This window comes from Chanos chanos, chromosome 14, assembly GCF_902362185.1.
Source record: "Chanos chanos chromosome 14, fChaCha1.1, whole genome shotgun sequence".
NCBI classification, from domain to species: Eukaryota; Metazoa; Chordata; class Actinopteri; order Gonorynchiformes; family Chanidae; genus Chanos; species Chanos chanos.
Window position 1 is genome coordinate 3,766,176 of NC_044508.1, and position 19,480 is coordinate 3,785,655.

General features: G+C 40.6%; 2 protein-coding genes across 2 annotated transcripts; one reads left to right on the plus strand and one right to left on the minus strand.

Moving 5' to 3' along the window:
* Positions 1-7,690: 7,690 nt before the first annotated feature.
* On the minus strand, positions 7,691-10,100 carry spring1 (SREBF pathway regulator in golgi 1). The gene is made up of 5 exons (XM_030791597.1): positions 9,459-10,100; positions 9,200-9,356; positions 8,874-9,025; positions 8,253-8,366; positions 7,691-7,856 (listed from the first exon to the last, which is right to left on the minus strand). Exons 1-5 carry the CDS (start codon positions 9,549-9,551, stop codon positions 7,773-7,775), a joined length of 600 nt encoding a protein of 199 aa, XP_030647457.1. The 5' UTR covers positions 9,552-10,100; the 3' UTR covers positions 7,691-7,772.
* rnft2 (ring finger protein, transmembrane 2) lies at positions 9,493-18,654 on the plus strand. Its single transcript, XM_030791596.1, has 10 exons — positions 9,493-9,584; positions 10,820-10,897; positions 11,009-11,523; positions 11,651-11,727; positions 12,101-12,201; positions 12,630-12,783; positions 16,260-16,409; positions 17,360-17,425; positions 17,977-18,078; positions 18,520-18,654. Exons 1-10 carry the CDS (start codon positions 9,550-9,552, stop codon positions 18,652-18,654), a joined length of 1,413 nt encoding a protein of 470 aa, XP_030647456.1. The 5' UTR covers positions 9,493-9,549.
* The last annotated feature ends 826 nt before the right edge of the window (positions 18,655-19,480 follow it).

Below are 19,480 nucleotides of genomic sequence, written 5' to 3' on the forward strand. Positions count from 1 at the left end.
GTGCAGTGTTCAGCACTAGCATGTGTAGCAAAACACTTCTTCTCCTTTTTGGCTGGTGGTCTTCCGATCACTGTCAACCAGCACGGAAATACAGACGTGACGATAGCTTTACTGCCCTTTATGTATGAATGAGAAGAAGAAGAAGTACTTTACTGGTCACACACACACACACACTTGAGCAGTGCGCAGTGAAATGCAGCCTTTGCATTTAACTCATCCTATAATCTAGTGAGGACATACACACAGAGAAGCTACGAGCAGGTACCAACTCCAGTGCCCTGGTCAAGGTCACTGACAGGAGTATTAATCCTAGCATACATGTCTTTAATGGTGGGAGGAAATCAGAGCACCTGGAGGAAACTCCCGTAAACACAGGGAGAACATGCAAACTCCAGGCAGGAAGGACCTGGGACGGCTGGTGGATTCAAACCTGAGGATTTAAACTCACTGTGAGGCAACAGCGCTAACCACTGAGCCACCGTGTTTACTGACAGCTGACTGGCAGCAGAAAGTGGCCCGAATTTGGTCTACTTGCGGTCTAAATTTGGTCATTGGTCACCCTGGTGGTTTTCCCTCATGTCTGTTATAGCAGGGTTACACCATATGAAATCACATTCTCAATATGTGAAAGACTGGTCCTCCTATCTGACTGTGCCCCACATGACAAACAGTTTCCAACCGGAACCAGCCATGTCAATCATCTCCCTCCTCCAGCCAACCTACCCCTTAGCTGAAAAATTGCAATCAGACGCTTAAAAACGATGTCATTTACTAACCTTATATAAATATTCAGGAATATTCATATAAGGATGTGTGTGTCACCACAGAATTATTGAGCCACCCATGAATACCTCATGCACATTTAAGGATGTGTATAAGGATATATATGTGTGTGTGTTTGTGTGTGTGTGTAGTTACTTTATATATATATATGCATGTATTTTCTTTGGAAAATCATCCGCCAACCGTCTAAGTGAGTAACAGGAAATGTTAACGTCCTCTTCCTATATAGAACTCTATGTGCAGCTGACGTAATTAGAACACTCTTTACAGGACTGTGCCACTGTTTTCATCCTTGCCATTACAGAGAGTGTGTGGAGAGGTGTGTGTCGGACAGTTTTTACGTAATAGTGGTTTTACCAACCAGTCAGCAGAGGTTAAGTTTCATTTGTTGGAGGGAAACAAGGCATCATAGGACCTGACTACAAAAAAACTACAGTTAATGACAGCCTGTGGTAATGCAGGTAGGATTAAAAAAGTCCCTCTGTTCTAGATAAAAATCAGACGCTAGGAAAAAGTATATTTATGTGCAAAACCTCAGAGGGTATGGAGATTATAATCCAATAATCCAACCCTCGTCATTGCTAGGATGGCCCATGTTTCCACTCTAAAATGCGCACGTAGCATCTCTGACCTGTCCAGGAACAGATTTCTTTTTTTTTCTGTCTTTCTTTCTTTTTTTTTTCCAAATTTTGTTAAAACTCAGCCGTGGCACTTCCCTGGGCTGAAATCACCACATTATCTGTGACAAGGTGCATTTATATGCTTAAATGCAAATAAGCATTTCTACACAGACACGGACACAGTGACCTACACTGACCTACTCCATCTGTTCACTTTGTCCAGTGATCCACACCGTTGGGGGTTCAATTCCCAGGCAAGGCACTGTCACCAAAGTGAACTGGTCCGGATTTTTTGGTTGGCTGGCTGTGAGTTTGTTTATACATCCTTGACGTTTTGGCCCTACAGGAATACAGCCTTCCCATCTCAACTGCATTTGACACACCAGAATGTAAAAACAGGAATCATTATGAGATGGGTATCCACGAAAAAATGTAACACAATACTTTTAGTTACAAAAAATCTGACAGAAAAAAAGTGTGCTTCCTCATTTTTGCTCAATAAAACTTGATATTTTATTGCTATGAAAATTACAAAAGAAGAAATGAAAAGGAAAAAAAAAGTAAATTCTGAGAGTGAGAATATGGGAGGAGAGAGTAAGATTGGTGGACCCGCTTTATGTCGTGCATTATTCAACTTGTCTCTCTCTCTCTCTCTCTTGCACTGACACACACATTATGCATCATGTATCTCACATCACTATGCATCATATCTCAGATTGTTATCAATACTAGTGGTGGAATTTTTTTTCCCTCAGTGACTAAAGCTGTCTGCACTATAAAGCTCAGCTCATCATCGCTTGGTGTCAGTATGTTATCTCCTCCAGAGAACCTTCTGCTGTCCTCAGCTCTCCTTTCACACAATACACAGGAATCCTAAAGCTATAGGCTCCTCTTCATGAAGCTACTCACAGGTAATATCTCTTCCAAAGGGAAACAGTGAAATTAAATATGTCTACATCTATATTTATACATCTATCTACAGATATATTGATAGATAGATAGATAGATAGATAGATAGATAGATAGATAGATAGATAGATAGATAGATAGATAGATCTATGTTATATATATATACACGTGTGTGTGAGTGTGTGCATGTAATGTGTGTCTGTACACACACACACACACACACACACATATATGTGGGAAAGAGGTACGTCACTCAGTCAGTATTATACGCAAAAACAAACAAACAAACAAACAAACAAACAAACAAACAAACAGAAATGTAATGATTGCAAAAGCCTCTTCCTGAGATTTTAGCGTTCTGATCCTTGTTGCTAAAGTTTAGATTTTGAGCTCAGTCTTCTGTTTCTTTTTCTCTCCAGGACTTTTGAAGCTGTGCCTTTGCGCACTGGTGATACAGCTGGACACTGCCTCTTCTACACCAGTCAAGTATAAGGGAAATACGCGAGAAAAACACACCCATTTAGAACACTGCAAAAGCTATACAGACAAGACGCAAGACCCTTGCAAAGTTGAGAAGCTGATCGAGCATATTAAAATGGAGCTTCACGAAGCTATAAATAAATCTGTGAGTGTTTCCATCTACCTCAGTTCCTGTTATTGACAATATTTGACTAATTATTGCATTAACAACACAAGCAGAATAACAAATGAATATGAAAGAAGTTTTGTAGGTCTCGGTGCATGTAGTGAGTTATGCTCGAGAATGTTGCCGAAACTGAGAATGTCGAGTTATAAACACGATTTATAACTTGCAAGATTTTTTGATAGCTTTTTTTTTCATTGTTGTTTCTATGGTGGACTATCCCACAGCCAGACCATACTCCATGCCAGTTTGTTTATACAATTAGTTTGTTCGCAAACAGCCATTCAGAATAAATTGTTATAGTATTTTAAAATCTGACATACAGTTTGGCACAGTGATACTCCAAATGTTAACGGGTTTTCATAAAGTAAGAATGCAACTACAAACTAAGTATAAATTCTTTTAGAGAACCTAAGCATTCGTAACATGTGAACTCAGCCAAATGGGTATTACATACTTAGCATATCAGCATGGTCAATGTTATGCATGTTGTGGAAGTATAACAGAATAACAAAATTACTCGAAGCCTACACAGAGTGTAGTGTATGTTGCATCCTCTTGGTTAGATGGATATGACTGTTTGTGGGTAGCCTGGCTATGTACTCTGTAGTTGTATACATGACTGTGCTACCCTCTGGAGGAGCTCTTCTGGTTGGTGGGCATTTGCTTTAGTCTCACGTAATTGCACCAAATTCAGTGCATCATGGCCCTGAGTAGCCTCCCCAGTAACCCTTGCTTAATCAGTCATGCACCATCTTTAAGAAAAGCCTCAGTACTTTGCTCAGTTGTCAGTGCTGATTTGTAATTGACTTTATTCTGTTGTTCTCACAGGAGAAACTGAATAACAAAGTTAGTCCGTGGAAAGGTAAAATCCCGGAACTTGAGCTGAACACCTCTTTGCCCAAGATGGAACTGGTGAACAAGGTTCAGTGTGGGCTAGTCTACATGCATAGAGCTCTTGACTTGATTCACAAGAGGTTCAGCAATAGCAACTACGAAAACAAGGATCTGGTGCACAAGCTGGTTCATCTCCTCAAGGATGCCATAACCCATGTAGAGAACCTGAAATGCTGTTTACACAATAAATTCAATGGACACTGTGCACATGTATCTCACCCCAGCTACCCTGATGATCTTTACCAGGCCAAACAGTGGACTGTTGCTGTTTTACAGAAGTCCTGTCATTTTCTGTCAAAGATTCTTCATGTCCCTCCACATTTGAAAAACCTCAAATTCAGGGATGTGTACACGAAAGAGTTTAGAGTTTAAATTTCAGTGATTGCACACACACACACACTGTGAATAGTGAATTTGTCCTCTGCATTTAACCCATCCAACACACACACCAGACACAGGAACAGTGGGCAGCCTTCCTTGGTGAGCGCCTAGGGAGCATTTGGGGTTTATTCTTTTAAGTGTCTTGCTCAAGGCAAGGCATCCACAACTGGGAATCGAACCCACAAACCTCCAGTCACGAGCCCGGTTCTCTAACCTTTAGACCATGGCTGCCCACGGCTGAATGATTTGGCACTGCAGTAAGATACTACTGTGATTGACAAAACCTGAAAAATTTTAGAAAATTTTCTATTTTTATTTATTCTTAATATTTATGTACATTAACAAGTATGTTTATTTTTATATGTAACACAACTATACTTTTATATTAGTACAATTATAACGGTAAAATGGTTTACATAATTTCTCAGTGTTTATCATGTAAATTATTAAGTGCCATAATGGACTGCTATTTATTACTATTTGAACCCTGTGTCCTAAGCTGTTCCTGTTTTTGAGTTTGTTTGTTTGTTTAAAACCTTTCCAAAATAAAATGAACGACAACAGCATCAACGGTTTCATTATTTCAATGACAAATCTACATGAACTGACAGTTGTTCCTGTAGGAGCACACATAAAAACTAAAAATATCCCTAAAGATTTTTTTGTTCACACCACCAAAGCACCAAAAAAACTAAACAAAAAAAAAAGGAAACATCCATTTGTTGAAACACAACGACAGGCACCCCAGAGAAAGTAATGTGATTTCAAGAAAGTAACTCTTAAGTCTTCTGCCATACTCACCTCAAACAACTTAGATGTCTGTGTCATCAGTCCACCAACGACGGCTCCGCTCACAAAATTCCACGCCGGAGCGAAGCAGGTGGTCCCAATTGGTTTGTTGCATATACCGACAGTACTACAACTCCCATACGGCGGTAATAAATCAAATTGTCGTGTGTGGGTGGAAAACAACACGGTCTCTCTTAATTGTCTCATTTCCATGCAGATTCTGTTTTTCGGATTATCACAATGATTGATTGTTTAATACTGGTCATGTTTTCCCACATGGCTTCTCCTCCCCCTTTGATTCTGGCCAACAGCAGCACAGAATGAATGAAAAATGAGGTAAAAGTAAACAGGTCTCACTTTTCATATGTATCTGCCCTCTTTATACTCCAGTCCAATAGAGCCAAGCTTCAACTTAAAGACTATGTTGCGATGACACATTGGAACGCATGCAATGATTCCACCATAGAAGGCACTGGCACAATCTGTAATTCCAGGGGGAGTGCTTCCATCTGATAGCGTGCGACATTATAGCTGTTAGAAAGTTCCTGTCAGATGCAAGTCAAAAAATATGGGGGACAAAGCAAGGACACACACCTAGTGAACTGACTGCTGCATTTAAAGAAAGTGACTGAGAAGCAAAAACAAGGGAGGAATAACCATAAGTCGGCTACCAGAGAGGCAAGGATAAAACATAAGGACAGACCAGAACTGTAGAGACACACTGTCAGACGGCCGGTCTGGCAAAGGCCTGCAGTTTATCACCAACGACAAAGGGAATTACCAAAGAAATGACAATTTGTGGCTCTTCATTGGAAGATGAGCTAAACTGCTCCTCTGCTGGCACCAAGGTTTCTAAGACAGAATCCACATGCAAAGTACACAATACACAGAGAGCGTGAAAGTCTGTAAACCAGCTGATGATGTGTCATCTTGCGTCCTTGGGGAAAACAAACAAACAAACAAACAAAAAACCACCACCCTTTTGCAATAAACAATCTCAAACCCTGTTGCACATCTTTATAATGTGCTTTTTTTTTTTAAAAAAAATAAAAAACAAAAAAAAAATCCAAAACACTGTGTTATAAAACGATCTCAGCCACCTCGCACGCAATCACACAATCTTGTCACATTGACTGTATCGCAATTTTTAAGTACAGATCCCACGATTCCATATATATATATATATATATATATATATATATATATATATATATATATATATATATACACACACACACACACTACTAAACACTAAACTAGGGATTACAAAGAAGTGAAACTCTGGGAGACTGCTGACCTGAATACTGACCCCTCACTGTTATAGCTGTCACATATTTAGCATTGATTTCATCAATCACATTCCCAACTGTTCCAGTGAACTGCATAGCATACAAGTACAAGTTACAGATAGAAACAATATGCAACATGCGATTATTGCCCAATGAGACCCTGGAAAAAGTGAACGGTCTCAGATCGTCCCAGTGACTCACTCACACTCATCTGTCTCACCTACTCCCGAGGAATTAATCATTTTCTGTGAAACAGCCTTAAAATAATGGGTTTTTGTTTTATTGTTTCTTTTTAATTATTATTATTATTATTATTATTATTATTATTATTATTCTGACACAGAACATAGCTCCTCTCTCAATAACTTAGTATTTGATGACCTTAAAAAACACATAGCAAACATAAACAATGACAGGCTTGCAAGGTTTTCACTAGCCAGTCCTTTTGAAATCATTCTAGCTAGCTATTTCAAAAGGAGCGATGCCGTTAGGTTTTGAAACAGCGATTGATACACGAATGTAACAAACAACTAATCGATTGATCGGAATCGAATCCTTAGCGCCATCCTGTAAATGTATAGTGTTGTGCTGGATGGTATACATTTTGTATTATGAACTGAACACTGTGTTGACATTGTCCTAAGAAAATGAGAGTATTTACATTTTACGACAATGAAATTACAAGGGGATAAATAACATTACATTCTTCGATCTGGAACATACAGCATACACTTGTATCTCTGAGATATATCTGGATTTCCATGGTGAATAAAGATAATGAAAGTGATGCGTTTACTTCAAAGTATGAATCCAGTCATCACACGCATTCTTCACAGCTAGAATTAGCCTGATTTATCTACCTCCTCTCAATGAGTCTTCTCTCCAACACTCTGCGTCAATTAAGAATGGTGACTACTTTTACCACACACACACACACACACACACACACAGCCTTGAAGAATGCAGTTCCCCTTTAGTGACCAAACTATTTATAATCACCACAAAACATGATGAGCAATTGTTTTTTCTTTCGAAACCTATTTTAAGCACTGATCAGCTTTGATGCAATGCTATGGAGTCATTTATTCTTACCCATTTGAAACACACATTGTTTTGATACTGTTTTCTTTTTTGTACATACACTTATATGGTGACAGCAAACACGTATGTAAAATGCAACTAGATTATCATCATGGATGAAGTTCAGAGGTATTCTGTGCACTTATGAAGTGTAAAAATTATACGTCTCAGACTAATTCTTCCTTCCTCTGGCAGTCTTCATGTTGGGTGCACACGCAAAGTTCACCGTCTATTTGCAGTTACATCAGACTGCAGAATGAACTCGGCGGGAAGGGGGGAGGGAGGGGGGGGTGGGTGGGTAGAGGTAGCAGTCTCTGGTCTTCAAAAAGCCAATCTCTCTCTCTCTCTCTCTCTCTCGTTTTTTCCAAGATCAGCAAGAACTCAGACGGGGAGGAGTTCCGGAGGGTTCTCTCCATAGCAGTACTTGGCTTGAGGGTTTCTGTATGTGTTCTCGTGTTGGACACTCTGCAGGACATAAACCAAGGCACTAGGTCAGCCCAACAATGACAGAATCACAACCGGTTTCTTTTAGATGCCCCTCGTTTAACATGTACGTACAATTTCACCTCTTACTACACCGTACTTTATTACTATGTGCTAACGCTCTGTGAAATACACACTTTTAGAATATATATCTGCACATCGATACTTTGTATCCATACAAGTAACACAGGACGCTGCTAGAGAAAATACAAGAATACACAGCTACTTTGGACAATAAAAACAAAAATGCAGGAGCCAGAATGTTGACTTCACATTGGACAGACAGCGACAGATGCGGTTCAGTAGGCAGTGGAGGATTTTGGGGATGGGGGAGAGTACGCGTCTCCGTCTGGGCGCTGGCCGTGAACTCGCACGTACCTGTGAGGAGGTGCGACATTTGGCCAAGCACAGCTCAAAGTGATCCTCCACTGCCGTGAAAAGATTCTGGAATCCCTCCGCGGCCCTGTTCAGAAAACGCTCCAGCAGAGGTTGCTGGAGGAAAAACAAAACAAAACAAACAAACAAACAAAAAGTGGAGACAATCAATTACTTGTCTACAGCATGTTCCAAAAGAATAATAATATCTATAGACAAGTCAAACAAGGACATATCCAGTCATTGCTTAATTTGAATGCTTTTCGCAGTACCTTGTAAGTACTTTGCTTTGAAGGATAAGGGAATTATTTGCGTCACTGAAAGTTTTATTACTATTCTGCAAATTTTTTAGAGGCAACATTGCAGGTGTTTAGCATTCACAGTATATGAATAAAATACCATAAAACAAGAGAAAAATAGGGAACCCAGAGAGGTTGTAGTCAACTCAGTTCCAATGCAGTCCATCAAGGCAATCAATCGAAATTCAATTTGTGAACAGGGAAAATGGTGGTGATCATTTAGAATGAATGAATCCGATGCCGCCCCCTGAACTGATGTGACTAGTATCGAATTTTGTCCGAAAACTCTGCAGAAAGCCATCAGTCAAATGTTTATAATAAGCACCTTATCGGGCTGGAGGCAGCAGGACACACAGAACTCATAGACGCTGCAGCAGCCATTGGGCAAACAGCTTTTACAGATGAACTGTCTGGAACTTGGAGCATTCACGTTACAGCACCCGTTCACCAGCAAGTCCTTCCTCTCACAAACATAACCTGTGAGGCATAAAATAATGCATACATTGATGTCTGTAAATTTCCAAACAGTAGTCTTACTTACAAAAATATCTGACCTTTTTTTTTTTTTTGGTGTAAGACATGTTAAAAATGGTACTTTTCTCATGTAAACAAAATGACACAATGGCGCACGAGCCCAGAAACATTCGTTACCCAGTTCGTCGGTAAGTAGGGTCTTGCCCTGAATGGAGTTTCTGCATTGTGTGATCTGTCTGCTGCTATTTCCCAAGTTGAAGCGGACCTTCCATGGAATATGGTGATCGGGGTCCCGTGCCTCCAGGAGGGTCCGATCGTGTTTGGCTCTCTCCTCCTTCAATCAGTCACCATTAAGTCAAATAAGAATTCGGGACGACGAATATAATCAATAGAACGTCTTAAATAACTCAACACAGCAGTATGTAAAAGCACGTACCTGTTTCAGCGTGCTAGTTAAAAAGTATATTAGGGAGAGTCCAAACACGACCCCCAAAACCCAGCGTTTCCTTAGGAGTCTACGGAACACCATGGAGGCGTTCTTTTGGATGTGCACCAGGTCCAGGTAGATGTGATCAAACGAATAAAACAGACACTGTAATTGGCCTTAAATTTGGTTTTTACTGCGTGCCCCGTTCTGCAGAATATACTGCAACAGAGCGACTCGGAAGGCTATATTGAGCGACAAAATTGTGACTGACGTTACAGGCTAACAACCGAATCGCTAGTTAGCACAAGCTAACCCATGTTGTAGCAATGCAATAAGTTAAAAGATAAATAAGTTTAAAAGAAGACTATTGCAGCTGTTTAGTCACCGTAATTACTTAACTATCCGTGTTAAAGGTGAATAGGCAAACACCTTCATTGCATGTTGTCAGAATATGTAAACATCAAAGAAAAACATATAGTAGCAAAGCTGTAGCTAACTGAGTTAACTTAATTGTTTGATCCATTGCTCCTTGTTCCTGTTGTCTATAGCAATGTAGAATTTAACATTGAGTTTATAACAGACAAACATAAAATCGACGAAAATGCACAGGCAATTTCTTCATATACTGGCGTGATATTTAACTCCAAATTTTAGCTGCTAGTGTGCATACACACAATATCAAAACAATTTTCAATGCGGAAATGTAACCTGGAGATGTATCGGATGCGTATGCAATGATTGGTTATCTAACGGTCTTGTACCCGGAAACAGAAATGTTGACAGCCTGCCGTAACCCTGCCTCTTTATTTTACAGAACAAAAATATTATTGCAGTAATAGTAACGTATATATTAAAAATATTGCAGCGTCACATTATCACATTTACGTATTCTCTCATCTGATTATGGTAAGAGAAACGTATCTGCCTGCCATTATTCTGTGTTAACAGTAATGTTAAGTAATGCAAAATGTAGTTAGTTCGTTTAGTGCATCTTTTGAGGATTTAAATTATACAAACGTGCTAATATTAAAGGTTGGAAAAAAAGCATCCGTTGTTCAGTGCATTCCTCCATTCGTAATGCAAATGCCTTCTGGTTTTAAACTACGTTGAGTCTATTTGCTTGCGATTTTATTGGTTCAAACTTAATGTATTGAATCTATAGGCCAGCTAACGTTGTTTTTTTGTTTGTTTCAATTTTATTTTATCAAGCACACTGTATAGTGATCAGAAAAATATACTGAACAGTTCAGTGAGCTGAACTCAGCAAGCTTGTTGTTGTTATTTATACATGAACCTAATTCAGAGCATTTATACAGTTAAAAAAGCAAAAACAAAAAAAACTTATGCTGATCTGTCAAAACAAATCTCAGCTTTGGAGCCCATGGTGACAAAGTAGGTGTGATGCAGAGGAGACACAGCAGTAACACAGATGGAATGCCCCCTGAAAGGTGTGTTTCTGCTTCAGCTGTTTTATTTGACCCGTAGTAAGTCACAGCTTATCTGCCGCTCATGTAAAAAAAAACAACAAAAAAACGAAACCATCTGTTTCGCCCACCCAGGAACAGGAGCCAGACTTTGGGTTCGGAGAGCAGTTTAGACGAGGGGGGAGTTTTCGACTGTCTCAAGCCCGACTCCCCCGCTTCACCCCAGCAGCTTTTCTCTGGCCTGGTGGGGGTCCCCTCGGGAAATGTCCCCTCAACCCCTTTCCAGGCCGCGGGTCTCGTCTTGGGCTCCCCCCCGGAGGTTTTCATCCAGATGACCGCTTCATCCAGAGAGGAAGGCCCCCATCGCACGGAGGCCACGCCTTACCTGCCCCGCCCTCCCGTCCACAGCCACCACCACAACCACCATCTCCATCATTACCATCACCACCAGTCCTCCCAGCTCCGCGCCTCCATGCTCCATTCGGCTTCGGCGGGAGAGAGGCACCACGGGAGCAGGGACGAGGGGTCGGAAGATCCCTCCACGCCAGCCCCGGCCCTCTCTGAGCTAAAAGCTATGGTGTCCTGGCTGCAGAAGGGATTCCCTTTCATCCTAATCCTGGTGGCTAAAGTCTGCTTCCAGCACAAACTGGGTAAGCGGCTTTCAGCGAGTGGTGGAAAGGTACACAGGAGATCAGATGACCCAAACATGCTGATGCCAGTGAATTTTTTTAAATCTTTTTTTTTTTTGTTGTTGTTTAATGTTTTTTTTTTGTACAGGTATAGCAGTGTGTATTGGGATGGCCAGCACCTTCACTTTTGCCAACTCGACCCTAAAGCACCAAGTGTCATTACGGGTGAGGCCTGACACGTTAACCGAATTCCTCCAGCTCAGCGTTAACACGTTTCTTTTTCTCTCTCAGTTGAACTTAAGCTAAAATGATCAAAGTCAAAGGAAAATGTTTACATTTTTTTCCATTCTAATTTAAGGGTCTTCTCATATGTAATGAGACAAAATTATGAAATATTATTGTGTAAACTGACCCGATGGCTAGTCTTTTAGATGTGGCTTACATTGCATTTACCCATACGTTTATTCACTCAGCGGACACTTTTAGTCGAAAACAACTTCCAAGACAGACAGAATGTAAAGCAAGGCATTGTAGCCATTAAGGAGCTGTCTGTGACGCAGTATGGCATGTATCAGGTGGTATAATATCGGTGTTTTAGGAGGAACGGTCTGTCTTCATCACTCTCTGGATCATGGTCTTCCTCGCTGGCAACATTGCTTATCTCTACTACACTTTCAGTGGTGAAGAGCTGCACAACAGGTGACTCAGAGGGCCACCCTCACCGTAGAGAAAGTATTGTCCACCATCCACACATTTCATCCTCACACGTCATCTTTACCAGCTGTGTATTTCATTTTCCAGATTTTTTTTGGTTTTTTGTTCTGTTTGTTCATTTGTGTCTGTGTATTTTTAATTGATCCTGTTCTGCGTCAGCCTTATTTGACATTGGATATAAATTCTCCTTTCAGTTCAGCTTTTAACATTTTTCCAGTTTGTTCCCCCCCCCCCCCCCCCCCCCCCCCCCCATTTTCTGTAGGATTATGTTAGCACATTTCTGCTAATCGTGTGAGTATTTCGTTTCATTATTTATCACTCTTTTTGGTTAAACCTCATCCAAATTGAAGGAATAAACTGCTACGTTGCAGATCTTTATTTAATTATTTCTCTCTTTTTTTCCTTATCTACAGTCTTATTTTTGCAAAGCCAAACATCAACAGTTTTGATTTCTTTGATCTGATCTGGGCGGTGGGAATCACAGACTTTGTCTTGAAGTACTTCACCATCGGTCTGAAATGCTTTGTCCTGTTCCTGCCAAGGATTCTTCTGGCTTTTAAGTCCAGGGTAAGACAATCCTCAAGAAACATGAGGTCAAACTGAGATCCTGAAAAATGCTGTTTGAGGCTGTTTTTTAAGAAGGCTTGTTTAGGAAGACTAGTTTTGAGGCTGTTTTTAGGAAGGCTTGTTTAGGAAGACTAGTTTTTAGGCTGTTTTTAGGAAGGCTTGAGGTATTATTTTCATATCTGTACGTTGGGCTTACTCAGAAAGGTTAATGCAGAAGCATGTTAGATAAATAAACTTAAATAAAAACTTGTAAAATAATAAAATAAGAAAAAATAATAAATGTAAAAAAAAAATAAAATGATAGAAGAGCATTGGCTATTCCCAGATTGTAGTTAAACTTGGGGAAAAGGGTATAGACAGATGGGCTGTTTTTAGGAAGACTAGTTTTGAGGCTGTTTTTAGGAAGGCTTGTTTAGGAAGACTAGTTTTGAGGCTGTTTTTAGGAGGGCTTGTTTAGGAAGACTAGTTTTGAGGCTGTTTTTAGGAAGGCTTGATTACGAAGACTAGTTTTTAGGCTGTTTTTAGGAGGGCTTGATTAGGAAGACTAGTTTTTAGGCTGTTTTTAGGAAGGCTTGTTTAGCAAGACTAGTTTTGAGGCTGTTTTTAGGAAGGCTTATTTAGGAAGACTAGTTTTGAGGCTGTTTTTTAAGAAGGCTTGTTTAGGAAGACTAGTTTTGAGGCTGTTTTTAGGAAGACTTGTTTAGCAAGACTTGTTTAGGAAGACTGTTCTTGATTAGGAGGCTTGATTAGGAAGACTAGTTTTGATCCTGTTTTTAGGAAGACTTTTAGGAAGACTTGTTTAGGAAGACTAGTTTTTTAGGCTGTTTTTTAAGAAGGCCTGTTTAGGAAGACTAGTTTTGAGGCTGTTTTTAGGAAGGCTTGTTTAGGAAGACTAGTTTTGATCCTGTTTTTAGGAAGACTTGTTTAGGAAGACTAGTTTTGAGGCTGTTTTTTAAGAAGGCTTGTTTAGGAAGACTGTTCCTGTTCAACTGTTCTTGATTAGGAGGCTTGATTAGGAGGGCTTGTTTAGGAAGACTAGTTTTGATCCTGTTTTTAGGAGGACTTGTTTAGGAAGACTAGTTTTGAGGCTGTTTTTAGGAAGACTTGTTTAGGAAGACTAGTTTTGAGGCTGTTTTTAGGAAGGCTTGTTTAGGAAGACTAGTTTTGAGGCTGTTTTTAGGAAGACTTGTTTAGGAAGACTAGTTTTGAGGCTGTTTTTAGGAAGACTTGTTTAGGAAGACTAGTTTTGAGGCTGTTTTTAGGAAGGCTTGTTTAGGAAGACTAGTTTTGAGGCTGTTTTTAGGAAGGCTTGAGGTATTATTTTCATATCTGTACGTTGGGCTTACTCAGAAAGATTAATGCAGAAGCAAGTTTCTCTTGCATTTTTTTATTTTTGGGGCAAAACAATAAGTAGTTCAACAAATAAATTCAACAAATAAATTCCTTAATTTTATTTTATAATTGGCCAGCTGCAAAATATATTTTTTTTTTATTTCATAGGATTTCTTCCAAGGAGTAAGGAAACTGTGTTCTGATCACCGGATTTTTATGAACGGTTTGAGCTTAAATCAGCTTTACCTGGTATTATTGCTTATAAAGGGACTGTATTTACTGTAGCTATGGATGCGAGAATTGACGCAGCGCGTTAATGCAGCCGTGTTGGTTCAGTGCTCCACTGTTTGTGTTGACGGAGACAGAGAGAGAGAGAGAGAGAGAGAGAGAGTGTGTGAGGACGCTTCACTCCAGGGTTAGCTCAGTGCATCTCACCCACTCAAACGCATAAACAAGCCAATCAATGCCGGCCTCCTCGCTCCTGAGCTCATATCCCCCAGAGGACGCGCGAGGATGAGGTCACCACCAAAATCACTGGAGGAGAAGCGTAACAGCAGCTTCAGTGTCCACAGGGGCACGTCTCCTTAGCCTCCTTTCACCTCACCGACAAAGCCTTCCCAGAACCGGGACCAAGTGCCCCCTCCCCCACCCCGGGCGCTCACCGCGGATGAGGTCATGGCCGTTGGAGTCGGGCCTTTCCGTCTCGTTAGCACTTTGGCCTTGCTGCTGATGATTGAAACAATCAGCAAACGAGATTTCGTGCGAGTCCAACACTTGTTTATGTAATGGATTCCATTAAGCAGCCTACCTCTTTTAAGGGTGCGTTTGTGACATGAGTTGTGTTGCGTGTAATGTAGTTGCTTGACAGCATTGGGTAACACACGCCCCGGTTCCCTTTCAGTTTCAACACTTTTAGAAGAAATAGCCTACGACCTGTTTATTTCTCCGGAATCATGCCCACGTGGAATGAAAAATGTGGTCGGATGGAACATATGTTCGTGCTCGAGGGATTGCTAATACATTCACGAGTCACATTTTTTCAACGAATTTTGAGTCAAAAGAGGAAGCCAAGGGTATGACTCCTGTCAAGCACTGATGTAACTTTGAAGTTTTGGATGATGTCCAGGTTTAATTTTGACGCACCGTGAGGCGTAGTCATAGTCACTGAGGTGGGAAACTCCGTGCAGGAAAGATGAATTGTTGTTCTCCTCGAGGTCGCACGCCCCCCATCAGACCGAGCGAAAGGCATCCAAACCGAGTGATTAATGACTGTCAGGCGACATTAACCAAGTCATTATGCAAACATTAATGTAGTCAGCAGTAACAAACGTGGCAATCATAGTTACCATTTTTTTTTTAAGCCCATATTTTAATTTACAAGTTTCGTAGTAGTTCTGCGCTGAAAGCCCCCCCCCACCCACCCAGATGAGAACGTCTTCCCAAGTGAGGAGGTGTCGCGGAGCGGAACGGCCTCTCCGTTGGCGCGGTCACGCCGCTAAGGAGGGGTAGCAGGTGGACGACGTCTCTGCCAGTTTTCCTCGCCGTGTGGCGAAATTGCCTCTACCACTGTGAAAACTACAGAGCACTGGAACGGTGCCACGTTTGGGCTAAAGAAATGTTTTCTGTCACATGGTGCTAAAAGCATACTGAGTCCAGGAGATGGGGGCGGGAGGGTGGTAAAGAATGTCCACAGAAATGAGGAACTTGTCCAGGTGCCTGTCCTTTTTGTAGTATGCTGTGAGTCCATTCTTTTGTTTTGTGGTCATTTTGTTGGGGAAGAAAAGAGAGAGAGAGGGAGGGAGGCAGAAACAGAGAGAGAGAGAGAGAGAGTGTGAGTGAGTGAGTGAGTGAGTGAGTGAGTGAGTGAGATTATGTGTGTGTGTATGTATGCGTATGTGTCTGAGCACTTTCAGTTGGCCTGCGTGTGTGTGTGTGTGTGTGTGTGTGTGTATCTGAGCAATTTCAATTGGCCTGCAGTCATCTTTGCGGCTCTATCGATAAGCACGACTAAAACCATTCTTACAGTTGCTGCTACGCTGCTGAATCCAATGCTGCGTGTATAAAGTAATAAACTGGCTTTGATACTTGAGGTGGCTTCAGGTGTGGCCTGGCACAAACGCTGAACTTCCTCTCTCTCTCCCTAGGGGAAGTTCTACTTGGTCATCGAAGAGCTGAGTCAGATGTTTCGGGCTCTGGTGCCCATCCAGCTGTGGTACAAATACATCATGGGGGAAGACCCCTCCAGCAGTTACTTTCTCGGAGCTGTTTTGATCATAATCTACAGCCTTTGCAAGGTAATGCTTGATTGGATTGACATGATAGGCGTTCAGTTACGAGATGATCTGAAGGTCAGTTGCTGATGCGAGAGAATTTGTGTTTGTGAGTGTCTGTGTGCGTGTGAAAATGTGTGTTGGTGTGCGTCGGAAAACGTGTATCTCTCTGTGTATGTGTTTCGATCAATGAAACATGAACAGGATGAGTTGCATCTTCAAAACTCATGTTTTATCTAAGTCTGCCTTGAAGTTTGACCAGACGCTGTCCCACATTGAGTAATTAAGAGGACAAAAAAAAGGACAGAAAATGAAAGAAGAAAGAAAAAGGTGTTGTGTTTAATGAACCAAAAGGTTTGGGTTCTCCACAGAAACTGGTGCAAACAACTGGCAGGGAAAAATGTGTGTTTGTGTTTGTGTGTGAATACACACACACACACACACACACACACACATATATATATATAGCTGAAGAGTTTGTTGTCTGTGAAATTATGAAGATTCAGACTGTGTCTAGGGGAAAAAAAGAAGAAAAATGTTAATCAAAAGTGTCATTGAGGCCTGAGAAATGACGGTATTTGTATTTTGAAACGTTTTGCCTTGTGCTTCACAATGACAGTCATTGCTTTAGTAGTCTGGAATAAAAACTGTGTGCTGTGGCAGCACTGCATAAGCTGCATCCACTGTCATGACACAGAGAAAAGTGCACCGAGTCGCTGTTTTAGACGACAGAGCAAACTTGGTGAGATCCTGTTGCAGTAAGCGAGAAAAGTCAAAGAGGCAGCAGGGTTTGCAAAGGAAAAAAAAAACAAACCAAAAAAAAAAAGAAAGACAGTTTTGCAGAGAGGCCAAAAAAAGAAAAGAAAAGAAAACAAAAAGAAGAAGAAGCGAAAGAAGACAACACCTTTATAAAATGATCTTAATCTCATTCTTCATTGTCTCTCTGTTTTTGTCGTTCTGTCCATCCCCTTCAGTCGTTTGATTTATGCGGAAGGATATCGGCCATCCGGAAAGCGTTTGTGATCCTGTGCAGTTCTCAGGTCAGCGGCCGAATACTCTGGGGTTTTTTTTTTTGTTTTTTGTTTTTTTTCCCCCACCAATCGGCTTCTCTCTGTTTGAATGTACCAGAAGATAAAGTGAGAAACGTCCAGCGTTTGTGAATTCTCTCACAGCAGACAGGACTGATAAGTCTACTGAACAGATTGTGTTGGATATACTTAAACACAATAAGATAAAGAGTACACCATTCAGCATATCTTCAGAACCAATATAGAGCCTCATGTATGAGTGCATTTAAATATGTAATGTAATAGATAGATAGATAGATAGATAGATAGACTTTACTCATTGATAAACATTTATTATACTTTATTGTAGTGTTGTTTATTGTAGTGTCAAACAGATCACATCTCCAAGGTTAGTCAAAGAGAAAAAAATCATGTTTAATATGAATTTGGAAGGATGTAATGAAGAGCTCTGTGCTTCGGTTGTTTATACTGGGGATGAAGGGGTCTAACGCATGTTTTGCGTGCGTCCTCTGTTTGTTTACGTTGTGGTTTAACGTGTTCCTGTTGGGATGTTTATTCTCCAGAGTTACGGCGTACGAGCGAGCAGCCAACAGTGCAGCGAAGCGGGTGACTTCTGTGCCATCTGTCAGTCGGAGTTCAGAGACCCCGTGGCTCTGCTCTGTCAGGTGGGTGTCTGCAAAGCATGCTGGGATTGCACCAGTGTCAGGGGAGTCTCTCCCACAAGATCTGTGGTGAACATGTTTAGGCATAGTGACTCTGGACTTCAATTATAAAATGTATGACGATTATTTGATAACAATCTTGTCAAATAATTTTTCAATTTAGAGAAAATATGTCCAAGATTACAGGGGTTTTTTTTGGTATGCAAAAAGCTAAGCCTTTGTGTAATTAAGGTACCTCAATCAAAATATAATATTTTTTTTTAATCTAATGTCTACAGATTGACTTACAGAGTGATAGCCATGAGGCACAGTGATTCTTTGAAATTTTGTGATTCTTTTTGACAACAGTGGCGTTACAGAGGCAGTGGTGTTTAGGATTTCTCTGTAGTAAACGTACTCGAATGCTGTGAATATTATTCACTGAACTGTTGTGTGATTCTGCAGCACGTTTTCTGTGAAGACTGCCTGTGCCTTTGGTTTGACCGAGAACGGACCTGCCCGTTGTGTAGGTCGGCCGTCACCGATGCCGTGCGTAGCTGGAAAGACGGGACCACCTCCGCACACTTTCAGATTTACTAGTGATTGCACAGAACATCCGTCAGATCACAGCTGAGTAAAGCTGGTTCGTATTAAATGACATTAAGGAGCATATAGCATGATGTCAGTGTCATAAAGGGGAAAATGGAACATTTGTCTCTCACAGAATTATCTCAAAGTTCCATTCTTAGAATGGCAGTTTGGAATCTTAGCATGTCTTCTGTGTTTGTAGTCATGCTAAAGCTAATCTTCACGTTAGGGAATTTCACTCTCTCATGTTAGTGGTTCAATAGAATACTCAAGACCATGCATAGTATCCAAGTGCATTAGTAAAGTTGAAAATATTCAGCGCTGACTGTGTTGTTGTGTTGAGGTAATGTTGTGGATAGTCAGTTTAACCAGCTAAAACCTTACAGTCAATTATAGCTCTCCATCCTCCACTGAGGAGTCTTTGTCCCTGCATGTATCAGTTTCACTGTTTCAATAGGTATGCTTTCATTTCACAGAATGTTGTGACAGGGTGATGACACTTTATCCATTGTATACGCATGTTAATCCCATTAAGACCTAATCGTTTTCTAAATAAATTAATGAACTTGTAGTTTTTGTCTTATGTTGCATTAAACATTTAAAAAAAAACAAAGCAAAGTAAAAGCACCACTTCACATCATTTTGACTTTTATAAATCTTTATTTTCATAAATTAATACAGACTTCACCACGGAATCTATCAATATAGGATATAGAGTAAAACACATTGTTTAAAAAAAATGCAAATTCTATTTGCAATACAGTGTAGAGTATAGAAGAAATTTTAGCTTATGTAAACAGTAGTTGCATGCCCTTGGATTCACATTTTTTGCCTGATT

Bases quoted from the DNA above. Each gene is read 5' to 3' on its own strand.
- rnft2 (XM_030791596.1), top strand. From the start codon at position 9,550: ATGGAGGCGTTCTTTTGGATGTGCACCAGGTCCAG. The intron at 9,585-10,819 runs GTAGATGTGATC...AACAAATCTCAG, and splicing joins TGGATGTGCACCAGGTCCAG to CTTTGGAGCCCATGGTGACA. The intron at 18,079-18,519 runs GTGGGTGTCTGC...GTGATTCTGCAG, and splicing joins CCGTGGCTCTGCTCTGTCAG to CACGTTTTCTGTGAAGACTG.
- spring1 (XM_030791597.1), bottom strand. From the start codon at position 9,551: ATGGTGTTCCGTAGACTCCTAAGGAAACGCTGGGTTTTGGGGGTCGTG. The intron at 9,026-9,199 runs GTAACGAATGTT...TATGCCTCACAG, and splicing joins CCTACTTACCGACGAACTGG to GTTATGTTTGTGAGAGGAAG. The intron at 7,857-8,252 runs GTACGTGCGAGT...TATGTCCTGCAG, and splicing joins AATGTCGCACCTCCTCACAG to AGTGTCCAACACGAGAACAC.